Genomic DNA, 18,630 nt, shown 5'->3' with positions numbered 1-18,630 from the left:
ATCATGCTACGCCTCTCTGACTCATAGCCATCCCCAAACTGCACACACAAATGTCATAAAATCCCAGCACAGCACGTGGACACCAAGAGGTATGAGGCGAAAATGCTTTTTCTTTCTCGTTTTCTCCAAATTGCCTTGATAAATAGACCTCATTTAGTCAATATTTTGTCACAGTAACAGTCCAAAGGAGAATTTGAAAAGGCCTTGTTTTAACAAATCATAACTGGTAACAGCTCTGTAACATCATCTTGTCTGTTGTTATGAATAAAATAAAATATTACTCTGAGCGCTTATTACCATAAAGATGTTACTGTACCAATTTTATTGTAAGGAATTTTTACTACTGGAGGAGCCTGCAACGTATTTTAAAGCAACGAATTCCAGGTCAAAACAACTAGCATTTTCCACTCTAATTATTGTGTCAAACACACGGGCAAACAATAATTTACTGTACCACAGAGATTACAATCTAGTGTTTGCTTGAGCCATAGGAATATGTGTTTTGTCCAAGATCACAAGAAGCGGAGTACAATTTCAAACATCAGTGCATAAAATCATAACATTGCTCATTTGTCCTACTGTATGTTGGTATAAGAGAGTAGAGTTGAATATGACAACTCACTGCAAGAAATTTTAGGACTAGAGTGCCGAGGATTCAAGTAAAAAATATAAGTTTATTGATCAGCCATTAAAAGGAGGCACAAAAAAAACCGTCCAATGCGTTTCGCACCCACACAGCGGTTTCTCTCTCTTGCACTAAACACACATTTGTAAGGCACTTGAGAAAACTACTCCACAGTTATCAATGTTGATAAATAGAATGGTGGATGTTCTTGAAGAAAAAACTCTTCATAGTACATTCTGTTTATACCAATTTGCAACTAGAATACATTTTCCTTTACGTCATATGCTTCATTTTATTGTAGTGGCCCAAGGAAAAGTTTAAACAGTATCCAAACAAAAATTGGTGTCATCCCCTTCAAAAGCTGGGAGGTCAATGCAATGTTGGTCCCTCTGACTAACAGGGTTGTTTATTTAAAAATCTCAGTACTTTATACAGCTTAAAAAGGTTGGCAGAATCAAAATGCTAAGTAAATCTGTGAGCAGGCACAGATGCTAAAGATTAAGATTCTGTATGTAGCATCCATGATAATGCATGTTAAAGTAACGGTTCATAGATGAGGGAAATGTATTTACAACCTTCTTAATTGAACAAGTCTCAGATTATAATTGTACTGAGTATAACTATGCACTTCCACAACCTACAAAGCTGCTTCCCCTTTGGGAAAATACAGTATAACAAAGTGTCCCTCATCTGGATGGCCGTACTGGTTTGGTCACTGTTTCTAATGCAACTCTGCAACCACTTGTAATAAAAAAAAAGTGCAATACTAAAAAAGAGGTTTCAATGGTGTTTGAAAAGGACATAAGGCTGTATTTACAAAGCCGGTTTCTGCCATAAGGTACCTTCTGACACCTTACAACCCATTCAATAGGCTGTACGGTGTCTTTCCGCGCTGGAAGGTGTCTTATGGCAGAAGTCAGCTTAATAGATATGGACCATATTATATAGTCAGTCTCTAATTTCCCCAGAGTGCCCAAGTTTGGGGGAAATGTTATTTTTAAAGTGTATTCGTCCAATGTTCTAGTGTTTTAGTTTCCTTTAAAATATGAAAATGCAGATGTGAAAGTAATTTCTTTTTTTCCCTCTATGTCGGATGATTGCCTGTAAACATGCGAGGTCAGGAAGCCAACACTAAACCGCGTGTGCTTATTCATCTAAAAGTCAAACCGGTTTCACACCACTTTAAAAACACAATGGCTCCTGCATGAGTTGGATATCAGTCACATTGCTGGGGGGATTTAGACATTTTACAAATAAAATATAATCTAAAAGCAACATGGCCTCTGGTCTTGTACTTTAATTACTTCACTAGGTTAATAAAGGCAGAGAGTTATTTACATAGCTATCCTAATGCTATTATTAACAATAAGTGGTGCTAAGCCATGTCGCCTTCTAGTTCTGTAAGGAATCTTACTACCCATTCACTTGAATCTGCAGAAAGGTGTTTTCCGGAAGGTGTCTGATGGCAAAGCGTGGCTAAATAAATATGGCGCTATATTTTAATCTGTTTTGACATAAAAGCTGTACTGATCTAGGAGTGAATAGTAATACTAAATATTGCTTTATACAGCCAATTCAAAATCTGCTTACCAACACGAGTACGGCTTTTAATAATAATTGCTGATTCTACATATAAAGCAATATTAAAAAAAGTTAATCTGTGAATTCCAGCAAAGCTGTTCTTGAATTATTCCTCTAGATAGGAAAGGGAAATCAATTATACAGTAGGTCCATCATTTATGGACATAGAATATATCAGTTGTGAGCTAAATTGAGTCCATACAAGTAAGAGAAGCGCAATAGTCTAATTCCGGGTTAAGACTTATTCATCATCCAACTATTTCTTACCCAAAAAAGTAAAAAAAAAGAAAATATAACAACATAGAAAAGATCAAGCATCCTAGTGCATAAGACCAGTAGACCTGATTTCGACACCTAAATATCAACAACCAATAGACTTCATGTTCTTCTAATTAATTGCAATGGTGAGTCAGAAAATGTCGTCACAGTTGTGGAATACACAAGTAAATTGTGGCATTGTCCAATCTAATATAGATTGCTTTTTGTTCATAAAATAGTCAAATGATCTCCATCAAGGGAACATCATTGTGGGTATTGTGGAGTCCGTAAGACCTATAGTACAGAAAGGTCATGGCAAGACTTAGACTTCAGCTTCAAAGCCATATTCTTGTTTTTCTTGGCTACTATTTTGCCCCAGAATCTCCTGGCTTTCTTTGGGATGCTTTCCCTCCTCTTCTGAAAAGCCATCCTCTTTTCATTCTTTTCCTTGCTGTCTCTCCTTAACCGCACCTGCCGCACAATCCCTTCGAATAGTTCCTTCACGTTGTGTTGGACGGCTGCAGATGTCTCGATGAATTTGCAGTCAAACACCACAGCGCAAGCTCTGCCCTCTGAAATTGCATGGAAAGGACAGATAGGTCAGACTGGTAATGTTGAAGCACTTCAGTATCCACAAAAAACTATGTAGGGAAGTGGGATGCATTACACCTTGGTGAAAAATGTGTATATATATATATACACATATACATACATATTTTATATACATACACACACACACACACACACACACTTAACTGAAAAAAAGCCAAATCATACAGTTTTGCTTTAAGGTCACCAGATTTACAGTATCCGTTAAGAATCTATTTAAAAAGACTAGGGCAAAATAAATATATAAATCCCCACTTATTTATTATATTATAAACACCAAACCATCTGTTTAATGGGTTGCTATAAAACTGGCATTAAATGTACCATATGAAAGCATTGATAGGCTCCTACGGTTTAACTAAAGCAATACGATTTATGAGGTGTGTTCACAGCAACAAAGAGATATAGGGGTCAGGCCATAGTAACTGGTTCCCCTTTCTTAGTCCTACGTTGTGCATAAAAATTGGGGCTGTACTAAGAGTGCACATCACTGGTGACTCATGATTACAAATATGAACTGGACCGAAACAGAGGAGGTGTCATTTCCCTAAACAAGAAGTGCAGGTTTAAGGATGTTACCAAAATACAAGTGAAGAATAAATATAGGGGCAAAAGATTAGGCGCCTTAAAAGATTGCAGGTTTGCTCTGGACTTCTGTCATCGTTGACGTCATCATTTTTATTTGACAACTGATTTGTCTTTATGTTTAGAGACCACTTACCTGCTACAGAGACTTCTCGGCACCGGACCAGGTCACTTTTATTGCCCACGAGTATGATAGGAATGTCTTCTGTCTGTCGGGCCCTGCGGAGCTGTATGCGGAGCTCAGAGGCTTTCACAAAACTTGCTCTGTCAGTGATGGAGTAAACTATCAAGTAAGCATCTCCTACTTGCATGCAGTGGTCATGGATCCAGTTTTCTTGACACTGATAAAAACAATAACCATGGTTGTCAGTTGAATCAGTAAAATTAATGAAAAAATACATTGTTAACAAATTCCCAAAATCAGAACATATACAGTAAGGTGTCTAGTTTCATGTTGGTTTCTCTCTAGTGAAAACATGTGCAGTTCTTTAAATGCTCCTTATATGATTTGTAATTCATAGTGTTATTGATCCTTTTACTAATTACTTTATTAATATTGCCATCATCATTTATTGTTGAGTCACTTAGCGTGGTGTTATTATAACATCATATATTCTCTAAAGTCCATTATGGTTTAGGCAGGGACTTAACGTACGTTAGTTAGGTCATACATAAACTTGGTGTAGCACACATCCAGATGCTGAAATGTGCTTTTATAGGGTTTAGATGTGTGTTACACAGGCCTGCACAACATACGGCCCTCAACGGCCCCCCTTCAAACCCTCCCTTCACCCCCCTTCCCTGGTAAAAAAAAGAAGGCTCGCGTGGCCGCATGCTGTGTAGAACGGACCTCTAGTAGGAGCGCGCTCCAACAACCTGTGAATGCGCGCATTTTCCCCTAATCCCCTTAACCCTCCTTCCCTGCTCCAGCAGGGGGACGCGCTCCAGCAGTGTAGCGCGAACCGGAACTTCTGGGTCTGCTGCTAGAGCGCGCTTCCCCCACGCTTCCCCCTGCCACCAACAAACATTAGTTTTAGTTGCCGCCGCCGCCAACATCATCTGGTAGGCATGGGGGGAGGGGGGTCATTCATTCATGCGGGGAGCTGCTGAAATGACTTGGGGGGGGATGCTGACTTGGGTGGGGGCTGCTGACATGGGATGCTGACTTGTGGGGGGGCTGCTGAAATGGGATGCAGACTGGGGGGGGCTGCTGACATGGGATGCTGACTTGTGGGGGGGCTGCTGACATGGGATGCAGACTGGGGGGGGGGCTGCTGACATGGGATGCTGACTTGGGGGGGGGAGGGGCTGCTGACTTGGGGGGGGGCTGCTGACTTGGGGGGGGGGCTGCTGACATGGAATGGGCTGGGGGGCTGCTGAAATGAAATGGGCTGGGGGGGCTGCTAAAATGACTTGGGGGGGATGCTGACTTGGGGGGGGGGTTGCTGACATGGGATGCTGACTTGGGGGGGGGGCTGCTGATATGGGATGCTGACTTGGGGGGGTGCTGACTTGGGGGGGGGCTGCTGACATGGAATGGGCTGGGGGGCTGCTGAAATGACTTGGGGGGATGCTGAAATAACTTGGGGGGATGCTGACTTGGGGGTGATGCTGACTTGGGGGGGCTGCTGACTTGGGGGGGCTGCTGACATGGGGGGGCTGCTGACATGGGGGGGCTGCTGACATGGGGCGGGCTGCTGACATGGGGGGAGGCTGCTGACATGGGGGGCCTTCTGAAATGGGCTGTGGGGGGCTGCTGAAATGGGCTGTGGGGCTGCTGATATGGGCTGTGGGGGCTGTTTTACCCGTGCGACCCGACTCTGTTTTCCTTGTGAGGTGCAGGAGGGGGAGAGTGATGTTAGGTGCAGGGGGAGAGTGATGTGAGGTGCAGGGGGCGGGGAGAGTGATGTGAGGTGCAGGGGGGGGGAGAGTGATGTGAGGTGCAGGGGGGGAGAGTGATGTGAGGTGCAGGGGGGAGAGTGATTTCAGGTACATGGGGGGTGATTTGAGGTGCATGGGGGGTGATTTGAGGTGCAAGGGGGGAGAGGGATGTGAGGTGCAGGAGGGAGAGGGATGTGAGGTACAGGGGGGGAGAGGGATGTGAGGTGCAGGGGGGAGAAGATGTGAGGTGCAGGGGGGGTATTGTGTGTTTGATGTGGAGGGGGAGTATTATGTGTTTGGGTGAGGGGGACAGATGGGGTATGAGAGATAGATGAAGAGTATCACAAAGGTTGATAGTGAGGGGTTCTGGGGGAGATATGAGGATGATGATGAATGGTGCTGGGGGAGATATATGAGGATGATGAGAGGTGTTGGTGGAGAGATGATGATGATGATGTTGATGATGATGATTATGATTTTACCCATGTGGCCCAATTTTTTTTTTCTTGGAGCAGTTCGGCCCTTCTCACTTTACGAGTTGTGCAGGCCTGGTGTAACACAACCTTTAGGTATGATTTAACTAACATAGTATTATTTCCCGGTGTTATTTCTCTCTCCTTTCATCTCTTTTCGACTTGGCTAATGACCTATTTCAGGGTCTGGATCGTAATTACGGTAATACATACTTAACATCACATTATTGGAGGATAATGCAACAATACCGTATGCTACAATACTGTGACTTTAAGGCTATGCAAATGAGATGTATTTCAGATTTAGTTTTTGCATGTAATTAGCTTTGTGGGTACCATGTTAACTCAAGGAACATAACGTCCATTCCTGTTTCAGGTAACGTCACCATTTGAACCCCATTCACTTTAATAAATAACTTTACTTCATTTTATTTGTGAAGATAAACTCATAGTCTACAGTAGCTCATCGAGAGTAGTCTGCCATTCCATGATGTTCTATTCCTTTGTTACTGTATCAAAATAGCTTAGGGTATTTTTTCTTTAGAATATGAATGTAGCCAAGTTAATTTAATCCAGGATTTCAAGCCTAGTAGGTGGTAACAGTAATTGTAGCTGCATGTACATGCAACATGATATGTGTATAAACTACTGAATGTTTCATATTAATCGTTACTTTGAATTGCTATGCATATTAATGAAAACAAAGAAAAACCTGGCGCCAAAAGTTCATTGGATAATCCTGTACTCCTCAGGGGATCAGCACACTTGCTTGACAGGCCATGTAGGGGAAAAAACACAAACAGACACAGATCATAGTGCAGGTGAAACAGTCACTTTGAGCTTGGTATTGGACTTTTTGGGACACTTGGTCACATTTGAGCCCCATTGCAGCCGTTAATTCTTGGCATACAGGACGCTTGTACTGTCCCTTTAAGGGCACGGGCACTCTCTGAGACAGCCTGTGTAACCGGAGGAGGAAGTGAGGAGAGCAGCCTCACGTGGAGTAGAGCTGTGAGCCCCACAAGCGGGCCTCCGACACTGCCACTGTTCCTGTTAACCCCTGGAGGGAGAGTCAGCACGAGAGTCGCAGTGCAGCAGGAATCACATCTCTGCAAAGACATCAGCAGCACCCGGAGGACTCTTTGTTGCATTGCCTGTATTTGCCTTGCTGCTTGTAAGTAGGGCTCTGATTTTTCCCATCTGGATGACCAGCGGTGTTCTCATTTGTCCATACCATTTTATGGCATAATTCTTTTTATTTAATAAATAGTTTTTATAGTCACTAGGAGTCTCTGTTATATGAGCAGTGTGTGTATTAATGTAGACCTGTTTTAACCCTACAGTGTTGCACTATGATCTGTGTCTGTTTGTGTTTTTCCCCTACATGGCCTGTCAAGCAAGTGTGCTGATCCCCTGAGGAGTACAGGATTATCCAATGAACTTTTGGTGCCAGGTTTTTCTTTGTTTTCACTTTTTCTGTTAGTACTGACAGTATTACTAGGCAGCCTTTATATATATATATATATTGTACTTGTCACACTGGTGTTTTAGTCTTTAGCGCTTGTTCACATTTTTTCTTTTTCACATTATGCATATTAATGAGTTACTATTTCCAAATCACTCTGAAAGTACATTGGTTTAATTAATGACACATCTGGAAACCCACATTATTCTGGCTCCAGTAATAGCTGAGTTTGGACCGACGCTATAGAGGATGTAACTTTATCAACATATTTCCAATAATATATATTAATCATTGTAGTTATAATATCCCTGAGTTACACTACATGTTGCCAGATCCAAATGCTTATACTGTATCAGCAAACACAGTACAGTATTTTTTTTTACTGCGTTTGGTGACATAAGCACTAGGATCTGTAAGTTTGTTGCACAAAATATAGGAAATTGGCATGTCAGGAAATATGTACATCTGAATAGAGAAATGGTCAAAGTATAAGCAGCAGTTACTGGTCATTAAAGGAGCATATTAGGATTGTGATGAAACTTTGTCCATGTGTGGCTTAATAATGGACATAGAGTAGAGGTGTGCAGAACATTCACAAAGGTTTGTGAACTCTGATAAATTGCTCATTGATGTGCGAGGTCACAGAACCAATGTGCAAGGTCACAGTACAGGACCAATGTTCAAGGTCACAGGACAGGACCAATATGCAAGGTCACAGGACAGGACCACTATGCAAGGTCACATGTGCAATGTACAGAATACAACATCTAAACAAAACTGAAATGTGAAATGTGGCACACCTTTTTTCATTAACATTAACCTGCACAGTTTTTTGCTTTTACAAAAATTACACAAAATTAACAAAAATATTAGAACATTTTAAATAGAGAACAATGTCTCTACCTTTTCTGATTACTGTAAGATGTGTGGTCAAATTAAAGTAGGCTGCAATTTCTTTGGAGAAGGATTTATATAAACTGGGAACACAGGAAGACAAATGAAAGGTTTGCTTGGGTTCCAAAAATGATCAATCTACCTTGGGACTAACGATTGATTTAGGACTGATTCTAGATAACAGAGGTAGCATTGCATGGCATGAAAGTTTGCTGTGATACAAACATCCATTATAGATGGAAGGTAGCAGAATGTAATTTTACCCATAATTAGATCCCATGTTAGACCCCGTTCAAAAAGGAGTCCAGTTTTGGGCACCATACTATAAAAGGACATCATAGAGGTAGAACAAACTGAGATGAAGAGAAGAGCCACCACATTAATTGAAGTGGTGAAAATTCTCACTCACAAGCTAAGCCTTCCCAAACTTGCACGGTTCACTTTGAAAATAAGACAGGTACGGGGAGCAACTGTATGATTGATAAAGTATGTACAAATACAACCAGTGAAACCACCATGGTCTTGCAGTAGTCTTTTTTTTTTGTTGCTAAATTAAATATATAGAGAGAGGCTTCTTTACAACAACATTTACATAGAGACAAATATATATATTTTTAAACTTACATTTGGGTAAACTTAAGAATATATTGGACATCTACATTGGTCCAGGGAGAGTTGTCTTCTTCTGGAACTAGGAAATAATTTATTGTTTTCCCTTGTGAATTTTACCTTGGGGCAGGGACCCTTATTGTCTCAGGTTTGTCTTAACATATATATACTCTTTTATCATCCAATGTTATTCTCTTCCCTCCCATATTGTTCTACACTGTGGAATATGTTGGCACCATACAAATAAAAGATAATGATAATACTCCACTCATTTTTTCGAGGGGAACCCAGAACCCAATTCCGTGAGGGACACTGGACCATTCTATGTTGTTATGTCTTTCTTATTTGACTTTTGAAAAATGCTTCATCAAGACCAAGCTGTTTGTAGAGCATGGAGATTGTATCTTAAAATGTATGATCGTTAACAGGATCCAAAGCAAGTTCTGCTTCCCACACTCATCGCAAGAAAAGTTCAAATTAAATTTATATATAACATAAAAAGCAATACCTTATTCTGCCACATGTCGATAAGTATTAACGTTGCACTTTCTTCGTCTACCATCAAGGTTCTTTCATAAGTGTTTTCTTTAAAAACAAAAAAATATGTACATGATTAATATAGAAAATCTGTGCATATGATTCCAAGGCGCATATATATCATATAAACAGTTGTGTGAAAAAGAAAGTACACCCACTTTGAATTCTATGTTTTACATATCAGGACATAATAACAAGCTGTTCCTTAGCAGGTCTTAAAATTAGGTAAATACAACCTCAGATTAACACCAACACATCACATATTACACCGTGTCAGGATTTATTTAACAAAAATAAAGCCAAAATGGAGAAGGCATGTGTGAAAAACTAAGTATACATTATGATTCAATATCTTGTAGAACCACCTTTAGCAGCAATAACTTGAAGTAATTGTTTTCAATATGACTTTATCAGTCTCTCACATCGTTGTGGAGGAATTTTGTACCCCAAAGTTCTTTACAACGTTGCTTCAGTTCATTGAGGTTTGTTGGCATTTGTTTATGCACAGCTCTCTTAAGGTCCCGCCACAGCATTTCAATCTGGTTGAGGTCTGGACTTTGACTGGGCCATTGCAACACCTTGATTCTTTTCTTTTTAAGCCATTCTGTTGTAGATTTGCTGGTGTGCTTGGGATCATTGTCCTGTTGCATGACCCAATTTCGGACAAGTTTTAGCTGTTGGACAGATGGCCTCACATTTGACTCTAGAATACTTTGATATATAGAGGAGTTCATGGTCAACTCAACGACTGCAAGGTTCCCAGGTCCTGTGGCTGCAAAACAAGCCCAAATCATCACCCCTCCACCACCGTGCGTGACAGTTGGTATGAGGTGTTTGTGCTGATATGCTGTGTTTGGTTTTCGCCAAACATGGCGCTGTGCATTATGGCCAAACTTCTCCACTTTGGTCTCGTCTGTCCAAAGGACATTGTTCCAGAAGTCTTGTCGTTTGTTCAGATGCAACTTTGCAAACCTAAGCCATGCTGCCAAGTTCTTTTTAGAGAGAAGAGGATTTCTCATGGCAACCCTTCCAAACAAACCATACTTGTTCAGTTTTTTTCTAATTGCAATGTCATTAACTTTAACATTTAACATGCTAACTGAGGCCTGAAGAGTCTGAGATGTAACTCTTGTTTTTTTTTTTGCAATTTCTCGGAGCATTGCACGGTCTGACCTTGGGGTGAATTTGCTGGGACGTCCACTCCTGGGAAGATTGGCAACTGTCTTGAATGTTTTCCACTTTTGAATAATCTTTCTCAGTGTAGAATGATGGACTTTAAATTGTTTGGAAATGGCCTTATAACCCATCCCAGATTGATGGGCAGCAACAATTGCTTCTCTAAGATTATTGCTTATGTCTTTCCTCCTTGGGATTGTGTTAACATACACCTGAATGCTCCAAACCAGCAAACTGCTAAAATTTCGGCTTTTATAGAGGTGGTCACACTTGCTGATGATCAATTAATCAAGGGCATTTGATTATCAGCACCTGTCTGCTACTTAGCATCTTAATTCCTATGGAAGCAGTAAGGGTGTACCTAGTTTTTCACACATAGCTTCTCTATTTTGGCTTTATTTTTGTTATATAAATCATGACACGGTGTAATATGTCATGTGTTGTTGTTCATCTGAGGTTGTATTTACCTAATTCTTAGACCTGCTAAGGAACAGATGAATGTTATTATGTCCTGATATGTAAAACCATAGAATTCAACGAGGGTGTACTTTCTTTTTCACACAACTGTATATATATAGCAGTTGTTTAGGCCATTTAATGTACAGAAATTCCCACTGAAGTCTATGGAGATTGTCGTCCGAAATCAGCTCGAACAGCCACTTTTGCATATATACGCTATTAAGGATAAAGCCCTAAATCTTTGTCATTTATACCAATGAGAAGATTATTGATATAATTACATCAATATTTTGTATTTACAACCTGCTCTTACTTTAGATGTAATAGGGAAATAGTTGCCTATTTTTCAAAGCATATGTCAAAATCATCAGACTTACAATTGTGAGTGCAAAAATATAGGGATGTGAGGGAAGGGGAAGGAAAGGAGTGGGGAATGGACTGGGCGCTCCCAGATGAACCAATAATGTTGTTAGGAATACAACTTATATACACACAATATAACACCAATAGTGAAAAATAGAAGTGTAAAGGGCAGCTCAACTTCCTCTGATGGGACAGTTCCAGGTCCCAGAAGGGTAGATTTTGTTGGTGTGTTGTGAGCTCTGACTTAAAACATCCCGGCAGCATTAAAACAGAGTATTCCCCTTTTGGTATGCACTCATACTGTGATCAGGCACAAAAACAGCAATACAGTACTGTATATCATATAAGTCAGTCATTACCAATCTTTTTAACTGGTTCACATAAAAATCATTTGCTTTTCCCGTGCCTTGCTCTCATTTTGTTTTCCGTGTACAAAAATAAGATGTCCAGGATTTGGTGGTTGGCACCCCATAAAAATATAAGGATTCCACATAGGGGGACATGCATGTTTTGGGTGATGCATTAAGAAACCCTGCAATTATTTGTATCTGTCACTGCTGACCCCCTCTTTTAGTCTTCTGACAATCAATGTAATCCTTTTTCTTTGCCACTTTCTGTATCTACTGTAGCTGTGTCAGTCATGTCACTCTGGGCCCCCCTTGCAGGTCCCCTGTCCCCCTCCCCCCCCCCCCCAGGTATGTCGGACCCCAGTTTGGGAAACATTGATATAATTAAAGCAGATATTTTCTGCATGTAAAAATGATCCCACCATGTGGAATAAAACATCATCCTTTTTCACAGCCTCCTACTCCTGATTCTGAACAAGCTCCAGCTATGCTTAGTAATGGAAAATATTTGTTTACAGTGCCAAAAAACTGTTAACCCTATTGACATCAGAGATGCCTGTGGTGCGTCCATCTGCAGATGTCTGCCTCCTTTTCTTAACCATTGTATCTTTTACTTGGCCAGGAACGTAACTGGTCGAGAGAGAGTGAGGATTTGTTTTTTGTCGACAATTAGCAAACGTTACAAAGTATTTGTTTTTTTGACTGCTTTCTTCTGGGTCAAAATAATTACAATGTATAGCATTAAAGAAAAGATTTAAACTGGAATGTCCTTTCTCAATATCAACAACTATGGAGAGAGGGCAGATTCAGGAAAATTCGATAACCTAAACAATTGGCATTGTCGGTATTTACCACCAATTGTATTGATTGTTAGATTTATTAGAGCCATATTGCAAGTATTAAAGAGGCAATAAGGGTATTTTTAATGCGACAATATGTCAGCATTGTTTTAAAGAGCGGTGCATGCAAAAGAGCATGCAAATGAGGAATTAATGGCTAACTACTTATTCACATGCTATTCACTGAACTCTGATGCCTTGCAAAATGGGGTACCAAAACAAAATGGGGGTACCAACACAAAATGGGAATACCAACACAAAATGGGGGTACCAACACAAAATGGGGGTAACAACACAAAATGGGAATACCAACACAAAATGGGGGTACCAACACAAAATGGGGGTACCAACACAAAATAGGGTATCAACACAAAATGGCGCCAATTTTTATCACCTACCCCGGTCTTGTCTCTGTCTATAATGACCACCATAAAACATAGGTAAGGTAAGACTAGTCAGCCTAGGATAGATGATAAAAAATAATATTAACAATGTTGTTAATTAACCCATTAGAAGCTGAAGCGGCCAGCCTTCGTGGTCCGTCTATGACTACCTTGCCACCTGACCTACTTGAGGCTAAATACTGTACTTACACATATCAATTTTAGTTGTAGAATGTTTGCTGTATATTAACCCCTTTGGTACTTGAAGGAAATCATTTGCAATGCATTATTAGTCTTTGACATGAAAGGAGTCAATAGTTGTCTGCCATAGTGTTTTGTAAGAAATCTTATTACATAACCATATGACAGAAAATGTTAATATCTCCCCCAAGAAGTCTTCTAGAGGAAAAAACGGAGCACAACCAGCAAAATTGTAAAAACAACGATCAAGGGGTAACTCCCATAAAAATAAGTTTAGTGATAGCTAGTAAGTTAAAAATGCACTTACGCGTTTCGAGCTGTGTCCTCTTTATCAAGGTGAAACGAAATATTAATGCTGATTTCTATGTTATTGCTTGTCTTACTATGTACAGTATCTTTATGTATGCAAATGAGAATAATTATCGCATCCCATTTAATGAATCAATCATTGTTAGGGAATACGAAGGAAAGTCTTAAGATTATAGCCGCAATCCCATTTTTTTTAACGTCAAATTTCAATGCAGTAATTTCACCCTTTAGTAAATCTAGTTATATGTGTGATGTTGAATACTTATATTTAAAAAATAAAACGATATATTGATCATTTAAGTGTGTCCTGATATTTAAATCTGTAGCCCAATAGTGTAGAAACTCTTAGTTGTGTGTAGTGAGCACACTTTGAGTAGAAATGTAGGAGTTGCTGCTGGCTTGCTTTGTGAAAAATAATTGCCCTGTGCCGCAAAATGCAAAACTCAATATTGGTGAATGAAATATTGTAGCGCTGAACATGGATTTATTTTCATGCCTTTAATACAGAGATATGTACATAAAATTGGATGTGGGGAACTCCAGTTGAACAATAATGTAGAAACAAAAGTCCAGATCCACAAAAGGGTGCTAAGTTATAGAACGCCTTTACTCCCATTCAAAGGACTAGCACCCTTTTACGGATCTGGGTCAATATACAGGAACTTACCTCCTAGCATGTCGCAGTCACTGTCCAAAGTATCAGGCACTCCTGCAAATATATTAGCTAGAGTAGACTTTCCAACTCCATGCTCCCCAATCAAAACAACGCGGTAATAAGTATTCCCAGACTCGGTGGAAATGACCGAGTCTGAAGAATCTGAAGACCAGCTACGTCGGTAGTATTCTTCTGGGTTTATTGTGTACTTTCGAGTGAGCTGTGTATGTGAGTTCTTCTGTACATGAAGGTGCCTTCCATCCGCAGGGATGCTCCAGCGCTGGTGTGCTTGCACTGCAGTGCTACTGCGACGCATTGTCACATTCAAAGTCATTGTGAGGATCCCCCTATAGTGAAAGGACATAAACACAATGTTAGTACAGCTACAATAATATAGCGTATCTGAACCAATATGGCAGGAAAATAAGGGACTGTTTGCACCAACTAAAAACATCTCCATGTAATTTTGGACATGAACAAGTGATTCAAATGGTCACCACAATATATAAACAATCTTACCATGTTCTTAAATTAAGGAAACACCATAAAAATCTAAATGTGTCCCCTAAAATTATTACTAGACTGTTATGTGTTGTATTTTATTTTTGTTTGTTTGTATAGTTAACCTTATCTGCTGGGAATTCTGTATCAGCTTTTATGCCTAAGGCTTTTTGCATTATTACACTTTGGGGGAACATCAGGCTATCATCATCAAAACCATGCAAAACAATCTGGGAGGAAATCACACAAAAGGGTAAATATTGTGGATGATTAATAAGGCATCCTCCTTAGCTTCTTAGTATTATCCCTAAAGAGTACGCATGTGGAAAATTAAAATCTCATCAATTCACAGTGTTTGTATCAACAAATCAATGCAGTTAGGCAGGTTATCCCTGATTGCCTAAACATGGCTTGTAGTTGCATCTGGGATTCCTACTTATCCCCTTCGATGATTAACATGCGAGCATTCTGCATCATATAATACTGCTACCATGTTTAGTAAAGTTACAGCACTGCTCATTTACTATAACAGCAACAAGTTAATAGGGCTTTAGTCCGTGACATTTCAGGTGGACTCTTGCCATGGAAGCTAATCATCAAAAACCCTATAAAAATCAATTTGCAGGTATGAAATACACACAACTGAGTCATTTGAGCAATGATTTACATGCACAATAGCTTAATAATACTCTAAATACATTCCACGTTGGGCACAGTTAGATCAGCATCACTTACATTTTGCTAGGAATAAATTGCATCGTTAAACATTAATGAAACCTTTTAATATAATAATTGATCTTGCCTTCAAAGCTATTGTAAAAGTAAAACTAATGCATGAGACAAAGTAAATCCCTTTTGTTTTATTTCAAGTAAATTACATGTATATCCTTTTGACATCCACTTCTAACAGAGGAATCACCATCATACCGTTGCAGCCCAATATGCATCTTTACATCTTGGATGCATGATTACATCTTCTCATTAACGCCAATCAGGTTTGTATTCTACTGCAAACACTGTAGTGTTAAACTATATGTATTTTCCTTGCTGTTGCTTGATAATTATTAGGCAAGCATGTCTATTACATTTTGCATTCTCTTATCCCAGTTTAGCTTGAACTTAACCCAAATTAGTTTTTTTTTTTTATTGACTTATTCTCAAAATATATATGTATATAAACTATAGTTTCAAGCTGAAAAAAACTTACGTTTAGAGTTCGCTCTGCAAGAAAGCGGCGTCCCCCCAAGTCAGGGTAACTTTCTGTCGCTTGTATTGATTTCACACAGAGTGATATTGTTGGATTAAGTCCTAGCTTTATTCTGCGCTGCCTTTCTCTAATTCTTTCTCAGCTTTCCTGGTTTATATTAAGCACAACTGATCAGAGACAGGGCTTTTCCGTGATGTCATCTGCCTTTTCCACTGCTCAGGCCAGCCCCCAACTGAGGGAAAGTGGCCATGCTGAGGAGCAGAGCATTGAGTACAGTTACACTAACAAAATCACTTAACCACAATCATTACAGTTGATCTTTTTCCAGTAAACTAATCCAGTAACCTTTTTTTTTTTTCCAAATTGGAAAACAGGACGACGGAAAACTTAACTCACTGGGCATCTTTAAGCAATACTGCAGTGTGCCCTGGGAATTATTATGAAGACTCGATTGTAAATAAGAGCCACAAATGTTTCATAATAAACAGGAAATTTCAGCTGTAAAATAATTGATAGGCCACATGAGTATTGCAAAAGTAGTTCGTTTGCAATGTCAATACATACAAACATTGCAGCCGAAGAGACGTATTTAGTGGTTAAAAACTGAAGTAAAGTTGTGTTTCGTTGGCTGGGAGTAATCAAAAGGCACTGTTTTCTTCTATATTGTCAACAGGCCAAAGTACACACTTTACTAGTTTTAACTCTGCACAAGAAGGGACCATCATTTCTCTTGCAGTGATATTGCAGTTGCAACCCTTTTCATCTTAGATAATAAATACATCTGTTGACATTTTTAAATAAAAAAATGTAGCTCTAAATGTGCCTTTGAAATGGTTTTTTTTTTTTTTACAAGTTTTGTTCAAGACTAGACAATTGTACCACAAAATGTAAAGGAACTGCCCACAGCTTTTCCAGGTGTCTGGTAACCATTCTGTTTCTACAGTATAATCTTTCTTCTGTAGAACCGTTACAGTTTTGACCTCTCAAATGAATTAAGCAAGAACCATTGCAGATGAAGTACAGTACAGTACAAGTGACAAAGACCATTCAACCAAGAATTGGCTTCTTCTGCAAAAGTTTAGTAGAGAAAAGATTCCAAAACCTCCATAGATACTTGTAGTAAATAACTTTTAAGGGAGTAATTTCAGAACAATAGCCCTAGCAGCTTTGAACATACAGTATTACAATAAATAGTAGTTACTATCATATGTTTTCTACCAATATATGTTTACCCACAAGGGCATTGAGCCATGTACACTATATATTGACTATTACAATTGATGACATTCTTTTTATCATATTTATTCACTGTAGAAAATGAAATACATTATTTAGAAACGTTCAAGTAATTACACCCTTTGCCATTACTAAAACAAAAAGTCATTTTTGTCATATCAATATTATCCTTTATTGACCATACGAATCTAGCGGCTATAACATCAATAAGATTTTTTTGCTTTTCTAAATACAACCCATGGTTTATCCGACAATACAGTATTACAAATGGGGTTCATTTTTTTAAATGTTCATATGTGTTCAGAGTATTTAGAATTTTAAATGTGCACTATTAAACTATGTAACGAACAGCAGTGTTTGAATAGAATTATCTTTGTTTGCATTCCCAGCAATACGTTGTTGTCTATATTCCAGCAATAATAATTTATCAACTTGGCACACTTTATATGCAGCATGAGTAAGCTTGTGGATTATATCCCTCTCAATGAAACCATTTTTTATACAATAGTTAACTGTTGCCAAAAATATTGTCATCTATACAGGTTTTTTTTAATCCTTAATAGTTGACCATATGGCCTGTTGTCCAACCATTTGTTTGTTATGGTTACTTGCAGGGCCATCTACAGAGGTGGAGAGCCAGGACAACTGTCCGGGCCCGGTGGCTGTGGGAGGACCGGACGGCACAGGAAGTTGTTCCCGGTCAAAGGTATGGTCGGCCAGCTGCAGGGCCTCTGTTGCCAGCCGGGGCATAGCTCACCCCCCCACTACCTCCCCCCCACCTGCAGCAGACCTCTCTCCACTTCTGTGGCCCAGCCTCTGGTGTAAGCCCGACAACTGCGGGAGAAGTCGGGTCCAAACTCTGGATCGGCGCAACACTGGAGGCCTCTTGCCAAGGAGTGTGTGTGCTTTATTGGGGGGGTTATTGTGGTTGTGACAGTAGAGGCCTGGAGACAAGCATATTGAAGGTTAAGCCCGGTCTCGGGCCCCAACCATCTAATGGATGTCCCAGGACGGGTAGCCCTCCTATCTGGGAGACGTTGGTGCAAAGAGCGGAGCCAATGTCTTCCCAGACAGAGAGGCGTCTTTCTCCTCTGAAGATAGCGAGCCGGCACTGAGAGCAGGGTGAGATAGGCGCTGCTCTTATTGGTCAGTTTGTAATTCCTTGCCTCGGCCTCCCCACCACACCCCCAGTCCAGATTGGCCAACAGAGCCAAGCCCTCAAGCTTTGATTGGCAGCCTTTCCAGCATTTATGCCGGGATTGGTCGCTGCCCCGAGCTCCATCATTTCCTATGGAGAGCGGGAACCTAGAAAAGCAGCGACTGATCTGTGTACCAGAGTTCTCTCATGGGCTGGCGTGCAGATAGACTAAATGGTGTTCTTGAGGACATGCCAGAGATACCCACAGTCGAAGCTGCTTGTACACTGAGAGGGAGATT

At 40.0% G+C, this 18,630-nt stretch overlaps 1 protein-coding gene across 1 annotated transcript; it reads right to left on the bottom strand.

Moving 5' to 3' along the window:
* Positions 1-207: 207 nt before the first annotated feature.
* GEM (GTP binding protein overexpressed in skeletal muscle) lies at positions 208-16,135 on the bottom strand. The gene is made up of 5 exons (XM_075582714.1): positions 15,958-16,135; positions 14,262-14,596; positions 9,489-9,565; positions 3,795-3,999; positions 208-3,036 (listed from the first exon to the last, which is right to left on the bottom strand). The coding sequence occupies exons 2-5, from the start codon at positions 14,581-14,583 to the stop codon at positions 2,759-2,761; spliced, it is 882 nt and encodes a 293-aa protein (XP_075438829.1). The 5' UTR covers positions 14,584-14,596; positions 15,958-16,135; the 3' UTR covers positions 208-2,758.
* Between the last annotated feature and the right edge of the window lie 2,495 nt (positions 16,136-18,630).

Source organism: Ascaphus truei, chromosome 2 (genome assembly GCF_040206685.1).
Source record: "Ascaphus truei isolate aAscTru1 chromosome 2, aAscTru1.hap1, whole genome shotgun sequence".
In the NCBI taxonomy this organism is placed as follows: domain Eukaryota; kingdom Metazoa; phylum Chordata; class Amphibia; order Anura; family Ascaphidae; genus Ascaphus; species Ascaphus truei.
This window is presented reverse-complemented; position numbering and strand designations above follow the sequence as displayed.

Excerpts from the sequence above, each read along its gene's own strand:
- GEM (XM_075582714.1), bottom strand. The coding sequence starts at position 14,583 with ATGACTTTGAATGTGACAATGCGTCGCAGTAGCACTGCAGTGCAAGCA. Across the intron at positions 9,566-14,261 it reads TGACTGCGACATGCTAGGAG|AAAACACTTATGAAAGAACC; the intron begins GTAAGTTCCTGT and ends TTGTTTTTAAAG. Across the intron at positions 3,037-3,794 it reads CCGAGAAGTCTCTGTAGCAG|AGGGCAGAGCTTGCGCTGTG; the intron begins GTAAGTGGTCTC and ends ATGCAATTTCAG.